The sequence below is a fragment of the Amblyomma americanum genome, chromosome 10, assembly GCF_052857255.1.
Source record: "Amblyomma americanum isolate KBUSLIRL-KWMA chromosome 10, ASM5285725v1, whole genome shotgun sequence".
Classification (NCBI taxonomy): domain Eukaryota; kingdom Metazoa; phylum Arthropoda; class Arachnida; order Ixodida; family Ixodidae; genus Amblyomma; species Amblyomma americanum.
In genome coordinates this window covers 31158649-31176073 of record NC_135506.1, presented here as the reverse complement: position 1 = coordinate 31176073, position 17425 = coordinate 31158649, and the positions used below count along the sequence as shown (strand labels likewise).

General features: G+C 46.8%; 1 protein-coding gene and 1 long non-coding RNA gene across 2 annotated transcripts; both read left to right on the top strand.

Moving 5' to 3' along the window:
- Positions 1-154: 154 nt before the first annotated feature.
- LOC144108132 (uncharacterized) lies at positions 155-2288 on the top strand. Its single transcript, XR_013309467.1, has 2 exons — positions 155-347; positions 2119-2288. It is a non-coding gene; the product is annotated as an uncharacterized LOC144108132 (long non-coding RNA).
- A 2273-nt stretch (positions 2289-4561) lies between these two features.
- Positions 4562-17360, top strand: LOC144108131 (acetylcholine receptor subunit beta-like). The gene is made up of 6 exons (XM_077641409.1): positions 4562-4696; positions 6068-6177; positions 8346-8488; positions 10262-10373; positions 12105-12331; positions 16780-17360. Exons 1-6 carry the CDS (start codon positions 4694-4696, stop codon positions 17103-17105), a joined length of 921 nt encoding a protein of 306 aa, XP_077497535.1. The 5' UTR covers positions 4562-4693; the 3' UTR covers positions 17106-17360.
- Positions 17361-17425: the final 65 nt, after the last annotated feature.

Below are 17425 nucleotides of genomic sequence, written 5' to 3'. Positions count from 1 at the left end.
CAAACACGTCCTTAACTATACCTTAGTCTATGTGGAACCTGAAGGCCGACGCTAATCCACGAGACCATTTAAATACACTTCTCCAACACGAGGAGAAGGACCTGGAAAGCAGCGCCAACGAGAGCACGCGGGGTCTGTTAGCATGCAGCCTGTGCGGAGCTCTGGAAGGCTCGTCGAAATCTGATACAGGAGGCAAGCGACGCCCCCAGCGTCAATTCAGCGCTCTTTCAAGAGCGCTGCTTAGCGCGTAAGCCGCGTGCCAGCGAAAGAGGCTCCGATGAAGCGCCTCGTTGGCCTCGTTCTCCTCGCTGTTGTGGCCAGGAGCAGCGTAGATTCGACGTCAAGTGGTAAGCTTCAGCAACGACTGTCCTCACCTTACTATCCTTTAACGTCGTTCTGCGAAGAGGGTGCAGTAGTAGCGTTAGCGCCAACTATTAGCTTAGTAGCTGGGAAAGCCGCACTGCATGCTACTAGCAGTAGTTCGGCAGTAGTAGTAGTGCACTTAGTAACACTAAATACCAAGTAGAAGCACTCAGACTTAGGTGGTTCCTCTAAGCAATCCAACAAAGCTTGGTCACTGAATCTCAGTGCTTTCAGTTGTTTGTACCGATCAGCTGTCTAGTCATCTGTATGGCGCGATTGCCTTCTGGCTTGCAGAGTACGTAAAGAGACTACAGTTACATTATGTTTCTGTTGCTATTGAGGGCTATTCGCTTGTTAGTACACTTATCACTGGAGTGCAACACTGTATAGTATAGTAAAGTATAGTTTAATATTGCATAGTATAGTACAGTATAGTACAGTATACCGAGGCAGCACAGGTAATCGACCCAATATTGGAAACGCATTGGCAAAGGACCAGAGTGAAACCATCCGTTGCCAATATTGGGCCTATTACGGGTGCTGCTTGGGATAGCATAGCATAATAGAGTATAGTATAGTACCGTGCAGTATATTACTGTACAGTATACCGAGGCAGCTCAGGTAATCAGCCCAATATTGGAAACGCATTGGCAAAGGACCACAGTGAAACCATCCGTTGCCAATATTGGGCCTATTACGTGTGCTGCTTGGGATAGCATAGCATAATAGAGTATAGTATAGTATAGTACCGTATAGTATATTACTGTACAGTATACCGAGGCAGCTCAGGTAATCAGCCCAATATTGGAAACGCATTGGCAAACGACCACAGTGAAACCATCCATTTCCAATGTTGGGCCTATTACGTGTGCTGCTTGGGATGCATAGCAATATAGAGTATAGCATAGTATAGTAAAGTACAGTGCAGTATACAAGGCAGCACAGGTAATCGACCCAATATTGGAAACGTATTGGCAAAGGACCAGAGTGAAACCATCCATTGCCAATGTTGGGCCTATTATGTGTGCTGCTTGGGATAGCATAGCATAATAGAGTATAGTATAGTAAAGTACAGTATAGTAGAGAATATTGGAAACGCATTGGAAAAGGACCAGAGTGAAACCATCCATTGCCAATATTGGGCCTATTACGTGTGCTCGTTTCGATAGCATAGCAATATAGAATATAGTATAGTATAGTATAGTAACGTACAGCACAGTATACAAGGCAGAACAGGTAATCGACTCAATATTGGAAACGCATTGGCAAAGGACCAGAGTGAAACCATCGATTGCCAATATTGGGCCTATTACGTGTGCTGCTTGGGATAGCTTAACATAATAGAGCATGGTATAGTATAGTACAGTATAGTATGGTATAGTATGGTATAGTATAGTACAGTATAGTAGAGAATATTGGAAACGCATTGGCAAAGGACAAGAGTGAAACCATCCATTGCCAATACTGGGCCTATTACGTGTGCTGCTTGGGATAGCATAGCATAATCGAGTATAGTATAGTGTAGTATAGTATAGTTCAGTATAGTATAGTATAGTATAGTACAGTACAGTATAGTATAGTAGAGAATAGCATAGTATAATATTGATAACTTGAAAAAGGAATGTGTCAATTTTATATAGCGTTACATACCAGAGCAGAGTACAGATCTCTTCATTTCTGTCAAAAAAAGCATAGCAACAGCTCTTGCATTGATGCAACCTAATACGAAGCGGTGCCCCTGTTCTCGATTTTCAGGAGACCATTTCGACGACACCTACGTGACACACATCGAATACCTGAAGCGGAAGCTGGTCACAGACCGGGAGTACGACCATACCACAAGGCCTGGAAACAACAGCTCCGAACCGACAGTCGTTCACATACCCGTAAATTTTCCGAATATCCAGCACATCGTAAGGACCTGAATCTACTTCAATTTAGTCTACGGCGACTAGCAAAGCTCGATTTGTTCTGCCTAGTTTCCTCAGATTTTAGTGGGCATGCACTTTTTTAGAACGTCAGAGGTTTAATGCAATAATGAAGGGAAGTAAACTGCTCCTTCCGTAACTGTGAAACCTGCTGTTTTCTATCTTTGATCATCACCATCGACACCAGCCAAGCGAAGTCCACATGTGATCAGCATCTAGCGCAGGTTAAGAGTCTCCCCCTACAACTTCCAATTTTGAGCATGCTGCGGCCATCAGCTTAGTTCAAAACTCATAAAGCCTAACTACCTACAACATCCGACTGCGTTTCTCTCCTTAGTGTCCACTCCATTGCTATAATCGACTAGCGGTTATCTTTTACACGCATACCCTTACAAAAATTGTCTATTGTAGACTTCTTATAGACTCTATTGTCTTCCTTTCTTTCATTTATTTTTGTCTGTTAATAGTCTGTAGACTGTCTATAGACAAAAGTCTACTAAAAGTGTACGGCCATAAATTTATAGATTGTCTATAGACTGCCTATAGGATTTGTATTGCCTATACACTGTTCTCTAGAGAGAGAATGAAAAGGAAACGCAGGGAGGTTAACCAAGACATTGTCTATAGTGTCTATACGCTTCACAGACAGAAGTGTATGCACAGTCTATAGACTGTCCAAAGAAGTTTTGGTAAATGTAACCCCAAGTCAGCTTCGATTCTTCTTGATTCTAAAAAAAGTGCCAAGAACCAGCATTTGATCTAAATTTCATAATGCGATGCTAGCTTTCTGTCTTCCGACGTCCCACGGGTAATTACAATATCTGCACTTGCGGCGCTGCACCTTCTCGGTGTCAAGTGAACATTTTTTGGTTAGCCTCCACTGGGCGAATCCTCTTCGTGACGTCACAGAACCTACCCCTCTTTCGCACTGCACTTTTCCTCTCGACTCCCCTGTACACGGACAGTCGGCACGCCGGGTTTTCGTTTTTCATGCCCGTTTTATTGCTGTCGCATTAATAATTCTGAAACCCCAACAGCGGAAGTTACTTGAAAGTAGGTGTGGCAAACTGGGTATGAGCACTCCCATAAAACCACGATACTAGGCAACACATTTCTGAACAGCACAAAGCAGGGGAGCTTATATGAAAGGTTTAAAGCAGAAGAGCCTTTGCGTAACCCTTAGCTGTGGCTGAGTGGTCGGCTACTGACCCAGACGAACTGAGTTCAGATCCGTTCGCACCGGTCGTGTTTCGATGGAGGCGAATCACATAAGGCGCCCGTGTGCTGTGCGATGTCAGCGTACGTTAAAGATCCCCAGGTGGTTTAAGTTAATCCGGAGGCCTCTACTACTGCGTCCCTCAAGCGTAGCTTCGGTACGTTATACCTCGCAGTATATCCCTCGATAGTGTAATATTTTTTGCAAACGAAGTTGTAATGAGTGACGGGGAAGATGCCACAAGATGACGGTGGCCCGAGAAGCTGTACTGGCTTGTTCATACCACCCCCCCACTAAATGTTTAGCCACACTATCATCGTCATCCTTCCATTAACATTTATATGTACCCGCTATAATACGTGGGGAGCTGGCACAGGAACGGGTTACCTGGAAGGTTATACGAGGAGCATTTGTACTGCACTAAACTTATAACTAAGCTGATGATTAATATTATAAATATAAAAATTGAAGAAGACACTTAATCTCTGCCTAAAATGTACGACGTGATAGCGTAATGGGTTAATTTCTATATATGCAAAGGTCATTCTCTACTTTGCCCTCGTAGATCCGTGCGAGTCCTCATAACCCTTTCTGGTGCAGTGGTGCAGTGTTTGAGCGGTGCGCCACTGCACACAGCGGTGGGCCTTTGTGCGGCCCAGATTGCTCTTCCCGAGCGACCGATCATTAATATAACTGCCACCTGCCACGGGGGTCAGTTTGCTCTCTATCCGGTGGGCAGGTTGCTATGGCGCCGCAAGGTCACGTGACCTAGATGGCGCTAGTCCTGTCGTGTATGTTTCTCTTTTGACCCCGTATTTCGCTCCGTTTTTTGGGGGGAATCATGAACCAACTAGCACAAACTAGCGTTCTTCTAACTGGCCAATGTCCAATGTGCCTCCTAGGTTTTTCTCTGTGTACCACCTGCTAGGCCTACCCCGTGATTTTTCGTTCACAACGCCGACACCGGTTCTCTGGTGAACGGGGCCTTTAACGCTATCGCGTTAATAACTTCATGCATTTTTTAATTATTTTTTTCTGTGATCCGCAGTGTACGCTTAAAACACGCAGGAGGAACCTAACAGCCCAACTGCATGATGTCATTCCATATTGCGCCACCTGCAGAGGATTGTGTGTTCTGTTCCAGGTGCTTGCGGACGGATGGTTTTCGGTCGTCCTTTGGCTGTGCATGGTGAGTGCATTCGCGCAGTATTCTTTCTCCCCCCAGGTGCATTGGGGGGGGGGGGGGGGCCGCTGGTGCCGTTATTTTTGTTACTTCATTCCAGCAGTGTGTCAAATGTCTCGTAAAGTTTTGCCTGATTTTGTGCCAACTCATTTGCACACGCCTGCGCATATTAATGTTGCAGTACTATCGTCTCTGAGCACAGAAGCTATGCAATCTTCGTACTTTAGTGAGCATGATTTTGTGCCAACTCATCTGCACACACCCGTGCATATTAATGTTTCATAAGTATCGTCTGTGAGCACAGAGGCTATGCAATCTTTGTGCTCTAATGAGCGAAGGCACTCGTTTCGAGGACAACGTAAAATTTCGAAAACAAGTGCAGCGTTCTTCACAACAATGCAGGTTTATAAAATATTCTTGGGTCCTATGTGAACACCCGCCGCAGTGGTTCAGTGGTTAGGCCACACGGCTACTCAGGCGGAGCACCCAGGTCCGAACCCGACCGCGGCGGCCACTTTTCGATGGAGGCGAAACGCAAAAGGCGCCCGTGTGCTGTGCGATGGTAGTGCACGTTAAAGATCCCCAGGTGGTCGAAATTATTCCGGAGAAATCTGCAATATTCCAACTCTCTCTTTCATCTTTACCTCCAACCTTCCGCTCTTCCCTCATGGCGCCGGTTGAGGTGTCCACCGAGAAGTGAGACAGTTGCCGCTCCTTTCAATTCCTAATAGCCAATCTGACCAACCATTGCTCAAATTAGTGGTCGAAAAATGCGTACTAAGTAGTTACTGAAAGACGGCGATGGCACAGGTGAGTACTCAAGTTAGGACATTAAGGTTCATTGATAAAGAAGGTAATGTGTTTATGTGTCGGCGGTGGACTATAAATAAAAACCGTCTGAGAATTGGCAGCTTCCAAACTAGGAAGTCGTCTGAGGACAGCTTTACAATTGAGAATTGGTGCAATGTAAGAGTTATTGGAATTTCTATTCGACAGAACAGACAATCCTTGTTCAGGTTGAGAGAAATGGCAAAAAAATAGGAAGAATTTCTGAAACTGATGGCACCCGTCACCACCCGTTTCAAAGCTCTCATCACCGACCCCACCAGTACGTCCGTCCGTTCTTCAATCAATCAATCAATCAATCAATCAATCAATCAGTCAGTCAGTCAATTAGTCAGTCAGTCGATCAGTCAGTCAGTCAGTCGATCAGTCAGTTAATCAATTAATCAATCAATGGGGTGCCTATAGGGAGCCGCAGGCTACCAGGTGCATGGGTGCCATCACCATCGTTATAAAATTCCGCAAAATGTAGGAAGGCGAGGCGCCGCCATTTTGATGCACTGTCACTCCCTCGCGTTTGGCCATACGTTGCAGAACTGGAAAGACGATCGCCTGGAAGGCAGCAAGGAGGAATTTCAGGGAGTTCCCCACGTCAGTCTCGACCTAAGCGAAGTGTGGTGGCCTCGAGTGGACGTCGTCACTGCGTGCGTATCATTTGCTTCCGCACCGAGAACTGTTGAGGCTACATTTCCACTGTGTACGCGGTGTCGTTTTCGGTGTAACAAAAATGAGTGCGATGGGGAAACAGAGAGGTATTCAGAAAAAACAAGGCAGCAGCAAAGTGCCTCGCTTACTGCTCCAGACATAGTGACGTCACAAGTTACCGCACGAGCTTTTAGTGAGATATCTCCGGTGACCACCCCACCCCGCCGTACTTCAATCCAAGGTTCCACCACGCAACGCCCGTAGCACACACAAAGAAGCGTATCTGGTGTATCTAGCATTTCCACTCTGACTTGAACATGATCAGAAATAGCAGGGATATCTAGCATCGCTAGGGGACCAAAAATAAGAATGTAACGCGTACGCAACGGCAGGTCCAGTTGAGTAATCAAGCACCTTCTTGCAAACACACCAAAATGCTCAGAAAGAAAAGAAAAACTAGCGTAACGTAAAAATAGTCCTCAGACGAATACTTAATTGGAACATCGGTTGATCCACTAGTTCGAACTAAACTTTCCCACCTAAAAGTGGAACTACCTTCGAAAGTTTTTGAGTGCTATTCTTTCAGTATAAATTATGAAACGGATAAGCCACAGACAGAATGCACTTACCATTGCACTCGGCATTTCCTCGCGTTCCTCGTCTCCAGCCCGTCGTACTAGCCCCAGTAGTCCTGGCAGGCGTTGTCTGCCCCCCTTGACCTCTTGCTTGCAAAAACCGTCGCTACGGCTCTCGCGTACGCCAATGCCATGAAACCTGCGTCTACCCGGGAAGCAGTCCAGCCGAGCACTGAAGGCGACCGGTGTTCCGGCCCCAGATCCAGTCGCCTCTTCCACGTCACTGACCGTGTTACCAAAGTCGACTACCTCATCAACAATGGCGACGAGACTTGTGTCCTTCCTTCTACATGGGCCTAACGACACCGTCCTTCAGACTCGCCTCCTCTGACCGCAGTCAACGTGTCGACCATAAGGAAATATGGACTTTTTAAATCGGGCTCCGACGTACCTTTCTTTGGGTCTTCAACCAACTGTGCAGCTGCATCCCGTCCTGAACGTGCAAATCTTTCTCGCCGAGTACAGTTTGCGCAAACCCCATCCGCTGTTCGGCATTCATTCCTCACTAATTGCTTCATCGCTAGAGGGAGGGGGGTGGGGGCCTGTAGCGTGCCATTGTGGTCCGGCCGGAGAAGACGATGACACGCTCCAGCCCGCCAGCCAATTAACCGCGAGCAGTTTTCATTTCTTGGATGCTCAATTGACCGAACGCCGGCGGCGCGCTGTGCCGCTCCCGTCTGGCTGAGCGGGTCCTGTAAAATCACATTTGTGGAGGCCCGACGACGACTTGTTCTGGGGTTCTTCTCCATAGCTGCATTATTTACACTCCACCTTCCTTGGCGCGCCTCGTTCGATCAGCCGAAGACGCGAGCTCGCTGACGTGACACGCATAAGTGAGTGGGCCTTCGGCACCTCTTTCCCTCCCTCCGGACTCGCCTCTCGCTTGAAGGCATCCCTCTTCGCCTCCGCTGATGTGGACTTAAACGTGATAGCGTTAAGGCAGAACGGAAGTTCTGCAGAAAATCCGGCTTCATTGCTGTCGTCTTGAGTGAAAAATCCCCGGAGGAGCAACCAACACGGTGGGCCACGTAGATCACGTAACCTTGTGGCGTCGTCACAACCTGCCCACCAGATTGTGAACAAACTGCCGACAGTGCCAGGTGACCATTAAACTGATGATTGGTCGCGAGAGGAGGCTCGGGAAGAGCAAGCATGGTTGCGCAACGAAGCCCCACCGGTGGCAGCACCTACCACTGCAGGGCAGTGACTTATCGCTTAACCGCTGCAGCACTGCGTCGGGAGCTGTCTGAGCAGCACCAGCGATGCATGAATCTAAAGTAGAAAGTGACCAATTCCGCATATGTGGAAATTAACACAATAATGCTATTGCGTCATACCCTTAAGGCGGAGCTTAGGTGCCCCCTCCAATCTTTTTCATTCCCTCTCGACGGGGGCCGGTTCACGGGCTCGGCCCGCTGCAGTCGCCGGAGGCTTCACTCGATGGACACGCAGAGACACACGCCGACATGCTCGCCTGCTGGCACTCGTACTACTTACACAGTAAAAGGGTGCAACTTCGGTTTTTCGTGCAGGGGGCAAGAAGATTCCGAATTTCTCCCACGGTTCGCCTTGCTGACTCCTGAGGCGGGCCTGTGGATGTGCTACACTACGAAGGTTCGCTCACCCTGCTCCGTGGACACAAGGGACTTTCCAAACGACGAACAGGTGAGAACACGTAACAATGGAGTTGTAACCGATAGTTTGTTGTACCTGTACATATTTGTGCACAACTCCTCGACTACTTTAACTATCTTACACATATTGCTAATGACATCCTCTTGTCTGGCTCTTAATGCATACATCCAATTTTTGACTATGCCTAGATTCCTTTTAGCGCATTTGGGCTACATCCGCTCTTTAGAGCATGTTTGATTCTATCCATATTAACCGTCCTTATGTCACTTATCTTGCGCTTATTCATTAACTTTGATAGCTTTCACAGTTCTATTCTGTGTGTGTGGTTTTATGCTTTCAATATTTGGCATTTCTTAATGAGATATTCCGTCTCTTGAGAGAGCTTGCCGGTATCCTGTAGAAACATCCTACCGCCAACATCTGCTACGCACCCCGCAATGACAGTTGTGAGATAATCGTTCATTGCTTGAATATTAAGGTCGTCATCCTCAGTTACGGCCGAATAACTGTTATGCGGTGATAGCTTGAATTCTTCTAAACTGTCTGTTGCCACTAACTCCTTGATAGGTTTCTCCCACATTACTTTCTTCCGTTCCCTTTTCAAGTCTAAGCTAATTCGAGACCTTACCATCCTATTGTCGCTTCAACGCGCCTTTCCGAGGACATCCACATCCTGCGCGACGCCAGGATGAGCGCAGAGTATGAAGTCTATTTCATTTTTGGTCTCACCGTTGGGGTCCTTCCACGGCCACTTCCCGTTCTCCGGTTTGCGGAGAAGGTATTCATGATCCGTAAATTATTGTTCTCTGCGAACTCTACTAAAGAACCCCTGCCATCCCTACCGCCTATGCCATAGTCACCTACTGTACTGCTTCTTTCCTACCTTGCCATTGAAGTCACCCATCAGTACAGTGCATTGCGTTTTTACATCGCTAATTGCTGATTCCACGTCTTCATTGAAACTTTATACTATTTAGGGAACACCGGAGCCTGTTGGCTCGTAAGCCGTACCACCTCAGTGTGTACCTCTTATTACGCTTAATTACAATAACCTTTATACCCTTTTCTTAACCCTATACGCTAACCCTACCTTATACCCTAACTATAACCTATACTTAACACTAACTCCATGTTGTATACCCCTAGTATGGAAACTGCGCTCGCGAGAACGTTTTATCTTGCCTCGTTCGGCGACCGAGTACGGATAACGTGTACGCACTACTACGTACCTTTGGTTCTGAACAACTTGCCTGATGATGAATTTATTTTAACAAGCCGAGTACTAGCAAACCAAACTGTTCTAGAGCAGCAGCCTTTATTTCCGTCAGTACATTTTTCTTTCTTTTTTTATTTCCCTCAAAATTTAGGAAACTTTCTTTTTTAAATACGCCTGTGAATACTATTCACGTTGCCAACTTCCAGGCACTACACCTCAAGCCTTCTTTGTATTCTGCAGACCTGAATTTGTACTATGTTCTTGTTAAATAAACGAAGTATTATTACTACGCTCAACCAGGCAGTCGCCCTTGAGATGCTTAAAAGTTAGCAAGGTAGAGGGCAGTTATGAAAGGCAAAAAAAGGCAGAAAACGTCATTAAAATAGAAAGCTTCATTAGAGATTGCATGTCCAGGGCATCGGTGACCAGTATGCTTTAGTCTTTCTGCAGCAGCAATATTCGTTCATGCCCTCTACTGAAATTAACTGGACGGTCTGAAGCCGTGCCGGGAGAGATTTCTAGGAACTGGGTATCTTTTAAAGACGTCCACAGCAGAACGTCAGCCACGTTTCTAAGCCCACCATACCACTTGCGCAGGTTTGCAGCATTCGGCTCATGTCCAGCGCCTACAGCGACAGCGAGGTGAAGTTGGCCGCAGGCTATGTGTGGGGAACCTACCAGCCAAATGCCAGCACACGGACCTGGACAGGTTCGTGTGACATGCTATTAGGATTCGACGAGAAAGCATTTATACAGTGACCGTGCATATGGTGCATGCTCAGTTTCTGTGGCTGTTGGCTTTCTTCATATGTACGACATAACAAGCCCCGAATTCCTGTAGCCTTGTCTGCTCGCGCACATAGCAAGAAATTTACAGCGAAAGAAGCTAAGCCTAGTTCTAACGAGACAACGTTCAGGCTCCCGTTCGGCTGAAATTCGGCGTCGTCGCCTTCGGCGTTTTGAGCGAAAAATCCCTGCAGAAGCAACCTAGGTTCGCCACTTCGATCACGTGACCTTATGGCGTCATCGTGACCTGTCCACCGAATTATGAGAAAACTGACCACCGTAGCAGGTGGCAGTTGAAATTAATGAGAGACATCTTTCTATTTCTCCCTCCGTTCCTCTTCCCACGTGTAGGGTAGCACATCGTGCATCGCCTAGTTAACCTCCCTGCATTTCCGTTCATCTCTCTCTCTCTCTCTCTCTCCCTGTACAGCCTTCCGTAGAACTATCTGCGCAAAAATGGGGCTTGGGGGAGGTGTTCCCTTTAGCATTGCTCGGGAACAGTAGCCTGTGTCTCACAAGCTCCACCGGTGGCTGTGTGTGAAACATCCAACCTTCCAGTGGACTGAGCCATCGCTTAACCGTTGCGCCACTGCGCCGGTAGTGGTACGAGGATTCGCGGCGATATAACAAGGTGACACATTTTGCGAAGCTGCGTTTTCGGAATTGGAACAGAATCATAATTGGAATACATTGAAGGGTGATAGACAATGAACTCAGAATTGGAATATAATCAAAATTGGAATAGAATTAGAGCTGGAATAGATTGGCCACTGAAATAAGAATGCTATCGTATTTCCTCCGCATCAATCCAGTTGATCACCCTTAAATTTTCTTTAGTGCAGAAATGCCGGATAGGCACTTCAGGGCTACACTTTTCCTCCCACACTTCAAGAGCTCATCTTGAGAACAATGAACACTATACGAGGACCTCAAAGCCTACACTATACAAAGGGCCGTGTACGGCGTACACTGCAAAAATGGACGCACAGAAAGAGGAACATGACGTCACACATGACGTAAGATTATGTTTCTAAGGTGAACATAGAGAAAGTGGAAGTTCGAGACGCGAAACAAGTCATCATCATCATTAGCAGCCCGACTGCGACCACTGTAGGGCAAAGGCCTCCCCCATACCTCTCCAATGAACCCTGTCCAGTGCCAGATGCGGCCACCTTATCCCCGCAAGCTTCTCAATCTCATACTTCCATTTAATTTTCTGCCATCCCCTGCTACGCTTCCTTTCCCTTTGAATCCCGTCTGTTACCCTTTAGGACCATCGGTTGTCTTGCCTTCTCATTAACTGTCCACTCCCCGCTCATTTCTTCCTATTGTTTTCGACTGGGATGCCATAAACCCGTGTTTGTTCCCTCACCCACTCTGCCCGCTTTTGGTTTCTTAACTTTACCCCTATCGTTTTTCTTTTCATGGCTCGCTGCATTGTTCTTGAATTAAGCTGAACCCTTTTCGTTAGCCTCCACGTTTCTACCCCATAGGTGAGTACCTATAAGATAGAGCTGTTATATACTTATCTCTTGAGGGATATCAGTAAACTGCCACAAATGATCTGAGAGATCCTGCCAAATGCGCTCCGCCCCATTCTTGCAGTGCTGTTTTTGTGAGCAATATGTTTACGTTTTCTTTTTTAACAAATCAGGTCCTTCGTGGAAATCTTTTTCCACCTGCGAAGATTCGGCCTGCGCCACCGCTACACCCCCATCGTGCCATGCGTTGCTTCCGCGTTGGTCATGCTGGCCACATTTTGGGTGCCTCCGGCCTCGGACCAAAGGTTGATTGTCACGTGCCTGAACGTCTTGTTCGTCGCGCTCATGCTGCACAGGACAGCGGCTACGATAGGATCGTCGATAACGACGTCGAACATACGTGAGTCATATCCGTTTGTATCAAAGGAGCCCTCACGCAGCACGTAACAAGCGTCTACACGTAACAAGCAATGCGCACCTTTCAATAATAATAATACTAATTGGTTTTGGGGGAAAGGAAATGGCGCAGGATCTGTCTCGTATATCGTTGGACACCTGAACCACGCCGTAAGGAAAGGGATAAAGGAGGGAGTGAAAGAAGAAAGGAAGAAGAGGGGTCGTAGTGGAGGGCTCCGGAATAATTTCGACCACCTGGGGATCTTTAACGTGCACTGACATCGCACAGCACACGGGTGCCTTAGCGTCTTGCCTCCATAAAAACGCAGCCGCCGCGGTCGGGTTCGAACCCGGGGACTCCGGATCAGTAGTCGAGCGCCCTAACCACTGAGCCACCGCGCCGGGTGCACCTTTCAATGAACATCATTTCATGGTCCAGATAAGCGATGACAAAAAGATTTAAAGAGAAACGTAATACACCTAAGAACGTGAGTTTGCGTTTCCGGAGGTGCCAAGTAAATCGAGCTCACACGGCGCTATCTAACGTGTAGTTCCATTTCGGCCGTCATTCACGGGTTAACTGATATTTCTGGCCGCGCATCTACCTTGCAACACGAAGAAGCCAGTAGACAGCTCGCGAGGAGTGGCTTATCATCACGGGTTTCGCACCGGCTGCCTTTTCGCGCATTGGGAACGACACAGCAGCACAGACATAAGCGGAATTCCGGTGCATGTAGTAACGAGTTTTCAAACGAGGATAGTAAATTTGTCGCGTGGCAGATAATCTTTTCTGCACACAGAGCTCATCTTAGAGTGGTTTAGGAGACCAAATTAATAAAACTTGATCTTGTAGACTTACCGTGAATGGACGATTAAGCTGGATTCCGTTCGACGTTACCCAGGAGGAACACGCCGACGACACCGGCACCAAGGGTGTGACATTCCCGTAGAGCCAATGGGGACGATTTTGAAATGCGACGGTGGCGGTGCCTGGGAGTTGGCGGTAAAGGCATAAATTGCTCAAAACTTTTTGAAACAAGCTCAGCCAAGCCAATCCAGAAAAATCCAATATGGCGGCGTTTGTTTACCCGGCTGGTTGCGGGCGGTTGCTCGCGCGTTCGTGGTGCTGGCGGCCGCTAGCTCGATGCAAGCTTCGTAAATACTGGTGACTTGCTGCTCCCGCGCTGCATTCCCGCTTGATTTCCTAAGTACTTACGACATCTGCTTACCCGCTTTTGCATTTCGATGTGTCTGTTGAGGCAGCACGGTGCATGGTGGCGAGCGGCGCGGCCAGCGCGGCTGATTAGCAGCTGCTTAGGGCGCTCGCTCGAGTACCAAAAACGTAAATAGTTTTCTCCAAAGAACAGTTTATTAAAGGAAACATCAGTAGTGACAATCGATGTACAAAAGTGATTTTAGGCATCTTGGGCATTGCAATATCAGTGACAATCGTTCTAAAAATCAAAATTAATAAATTCCATTATGGAAACCTAGAACACATGAGCCGCCAGATACCAGGATCGCTGCAATCGTTCCGACCGTGGCGACACTTACGGCGCGGACGCGCAACTTGCAACATGCCACAGCACTGCCGGCACATCAGCGCACACAGTTGCTTGCCACCCGAATGATTTTCCGCCGTCTCTCGGTAAAATAGGTAACACGTGAAACAAAAACCCGTTTCATGGTCGTATCTTTACCGCTCGCACTCTTGCCGTGTGTAGCTTGATTAGGCATCCAAAACCACAGGAGGCAATTGGTTGATAAGCTTAAATTTTCCACTCGCTCTTTAAAAACCTTATTGTTTTCGCGAAAACAAAACCGAAACCTTACTGCTTTGTCCATACGCGCCGTATCTCCCACTGAATGGCATGTGTCACACTTTTCGAATAATAATTATAAAGTTGCATAGCATAACGTCTTTTTTGCCTGTGTTCGTGTTTAGAAAACTGGCATGGGCGACATCAGCGTGTCATCGGCTCCGAAGCAGCAGGTGTATGGGACGGAACGAAAACATACTGCCTTCGTGATTGCTGCGTCGCAGAACTTTTCCACGTGAATGCCAACTGCAAAGGTATAAATGGCAGATGCTAATCGTGTAGAGGACCATGACCTTTGAGACACTTCTGACGGTGTTTCTAAGACATGGGAACGTCCATGAAATCTCAATCCCATCTTTCCCCTTTATTTTCAAGACGTTTTAAAGAGAAATGTGGAATCGCTGATGAAAGGTTTCTGAGTTAAGCGCTTTGGACAGTAACGATCGAATAATGGAATGGAATAGGGCGCTCGACTACTGATCCGGAGCTCCCGGGTTCGAACCCGACCGCGGCGGCTGCATTTTTATGGAGGAAAAACGCTAAGGCGCCCGTGTGCTGTGCGATGTCAGTGCACGTTAAAGATCCCCAGGTGGTCTTAATTATGCCGGAGCCCTCCAGTACGGCACCTCTTTCTTCCTTTCTTCTTTCACTCCCTCCTTTATCCCTTCCCTTACGGCGCGGTTCAGGTGTCCAACGATATATAAGACAGATACTGCGCCATTTCCTTTCCCCAAAAACCAATTATTATTATTATTAATAGTTTCGAGCGATTCCTTTAAGGGAGAGCGCGTTCGTTTTATGTAGAGCAGCTTTCGGGCACCCTTATTTCTTTCTTCGTGTTACCTGCCTTTCCTCCCTTTACCTGTTAGCATTAAATGTTATTTATTTCTGTTGAACAGTCTATAGACTGTCTATCGAGAAAAGGATATTAAGGCTGTTATATACTTTAGTCTATAGATAGTGTAGAGACAGCCGACAGACAAAATAAAATCAAGGCTGTCATAGACTTTAGTCTATAGTTCACACACTGTCTATAAACAAAAAGAAATTAAGGCAGTTATAGACTTTAGTCTATAGACAAAGGAAGACTAAACTAGGACTCTTTCAGATTTCAGTCTACAAATAGCCTATAGGCTGTCTATAGATAAAAATAAATTAAGGCGGTTATAAATGAAGTCTATAACCACCTGGACCACGTAACAATATATATAGACTTTACTTATAGACTATTTATATTACTACTTTATTTATATAATATTTATAGACTTCTATAGACAAAATGGAAATTCTAAATGATGGCTATATAGTCTCTAAAAAGTCTATAGAAAGTGTATTGAGTGTTAGCGCAAAATTTTCGCAGCAAAGAACAAGCGGCTCACGAACGACCAAAAGTGCAGAGCTGACCAACAAACTGCCGACGTCGAAGAGCTTTGCAGATAGAACTACAACGGAGAGCTTCTCTGGGGTTTACTGAGTTAATGACGCTGCCCTGCATTTAAACTGATATTTACGGCATTCATTTGTTGTCTGGTGAGCATGTTGTCCAGTTCGCCAAAGTCACAAGGGGGCATATCTGTCCTGGTAGCTATAGCTTCACTTATAATAAGAGAATAAAAACCCTTAATTGTACTCAACTTTTAAGGCCTTGTGTTCACTAGGGTAAACGTATATGTTAGACCATACGGCTTAAAAACAAACCATGTTGCATGAAGACTTTTGACCTAAATTTTACACAGTTCCCCTTGGCAGAGGGTGAACTATGGCGGATGGTGACTGGTGAGACTCACTGTGAATTTTAGGCCCTTTGGAGCGTGCGAAGTCAGGCAGTTTTTTTGGCGGGACAACACATCGAGTTGAGCGTTTATTTTTTTAATGCGATGGCGCTAGAAGTCCCGTTGGGCCGAAATTTGTCGTCGGTCATACAATTAGCCCATTGGCAGAAGGGAAGTGGCGTCACTAGACCGGAGCATTTCCATTGGCCGGAGTTAAGTGACTTCACCATACAAGCACTGACATCACTTTCAGTAAGAACATCACCAGTTACTAGTACTATTGCATTGTCAACACAAAACGAATTTAGGTGTCCCTATTAATTTTTTTGCGTGCTATTTGTCTTACCCGCCGCGGTGTCTCAGTGGTTAGGGCGCTCGACTACTGATCCGGAGTTCCCGGGTTCGAACCCGACCGCGGCGGCTGCGTTTTTATGGAGGAAAAACGCTAAGGCGCCCGTGTGCTGTGCGATGTCAGTGCACGTTAAAGATCCCCAGGTGGTCGAAATTATTCCGGAGCCCTCCACTACGGCACCTCATTCTTCCTTTCTTCTTTCACTACCTCCTTTATCCCTTCCCTTACGGCGCGGTTCACGTGTCCAACGATATATGAGACAGATACTGCGCCATTTCCTTTCCCCGAAAAAACCAACCAACCAATCATTTGTCTCCATTAAGCTTTTTTAGAGGCCCGTATTTTGGGCCTCCAATCTTTTCTTCTTTCCCTGTTGCGCAATTTGCCTGGAACAGAAACCAAGCGACTCGAAACTCCAAAACGTTCGCGATGTTGTTGCGAACTGTCGTCGTAACTGTTGTTGTCTCCGCTTTCACTTAACCCTTTCTTCTCATGTTATCCATTTCAGTACTCTTCCTGGGTCTGGCGACAATCGTGCAAGCAGTCGCGGCCATCGGGAACGTCGCTGTTCTGAACGGTCTGGCTTTTGGAAGACGCATCGAAGTTCCTTACATTCTTCGGCGCTTCCTCAGTGGTACAGCCGGCACTGTTCTTTGCCTGATAGAACCCCAGCAACCGAGGACTTCCGCCCAGCAGCCGGCCGACGAAGAACCACAGCTTTCCACTTTTAACAACGTCCCTAAAAATAACGAGCACTGGCTGCTCTCAATGCAGGCTCTAGATCGACTATTCTTTGTGGTATTTGCGTTTATGACGCTGGGCTTCCTGGTGTAAACCAATGAGAAGATTTCCGGAGACTGCAGTAATAAAGTGGCGTTCCGCCTAACATCTTAAGGACTGCAAACTAGGGTAGTGTCAAGATCTACAGGCTCTAGACGTAAGTAAACGGGGCAGCTATCCTCATCACGTCTCTCCGTGCAGAAATCAGGAGATGTACTGTCAGCAAGAAATGAAACGCGAACAAGACAATTGAGCCATGGACAGTAAAATAAGAAGCTCCTAACCAGGGTAAGCACAATACTAGTGGAAGTTAATTACGCTCCTAAGGTGCGAGCACTCTCCTTCAGAAGTGTTAACCAGCCTCTCGTGTGTAT

Bases quoted from the DNA above. Each gene is read 5' to 3' on its own strand.
- LOC144108131 (XM_077641409.1), top strand. The intron at 10,374-12,104 runs GTTCGTGTGACA...TTAACAAATCAG, and splicing joins CAGCACACGGACCTGGACAG to GTCCTTCGTGGAAATCTTTT. The intron at 12,332-16,779 runs GTGAGTCATATC...TATCCATTTCAG, and splicing joins GATAACGACGTCGAACATAC to TACTCTTCCTGGGTCTGGCG.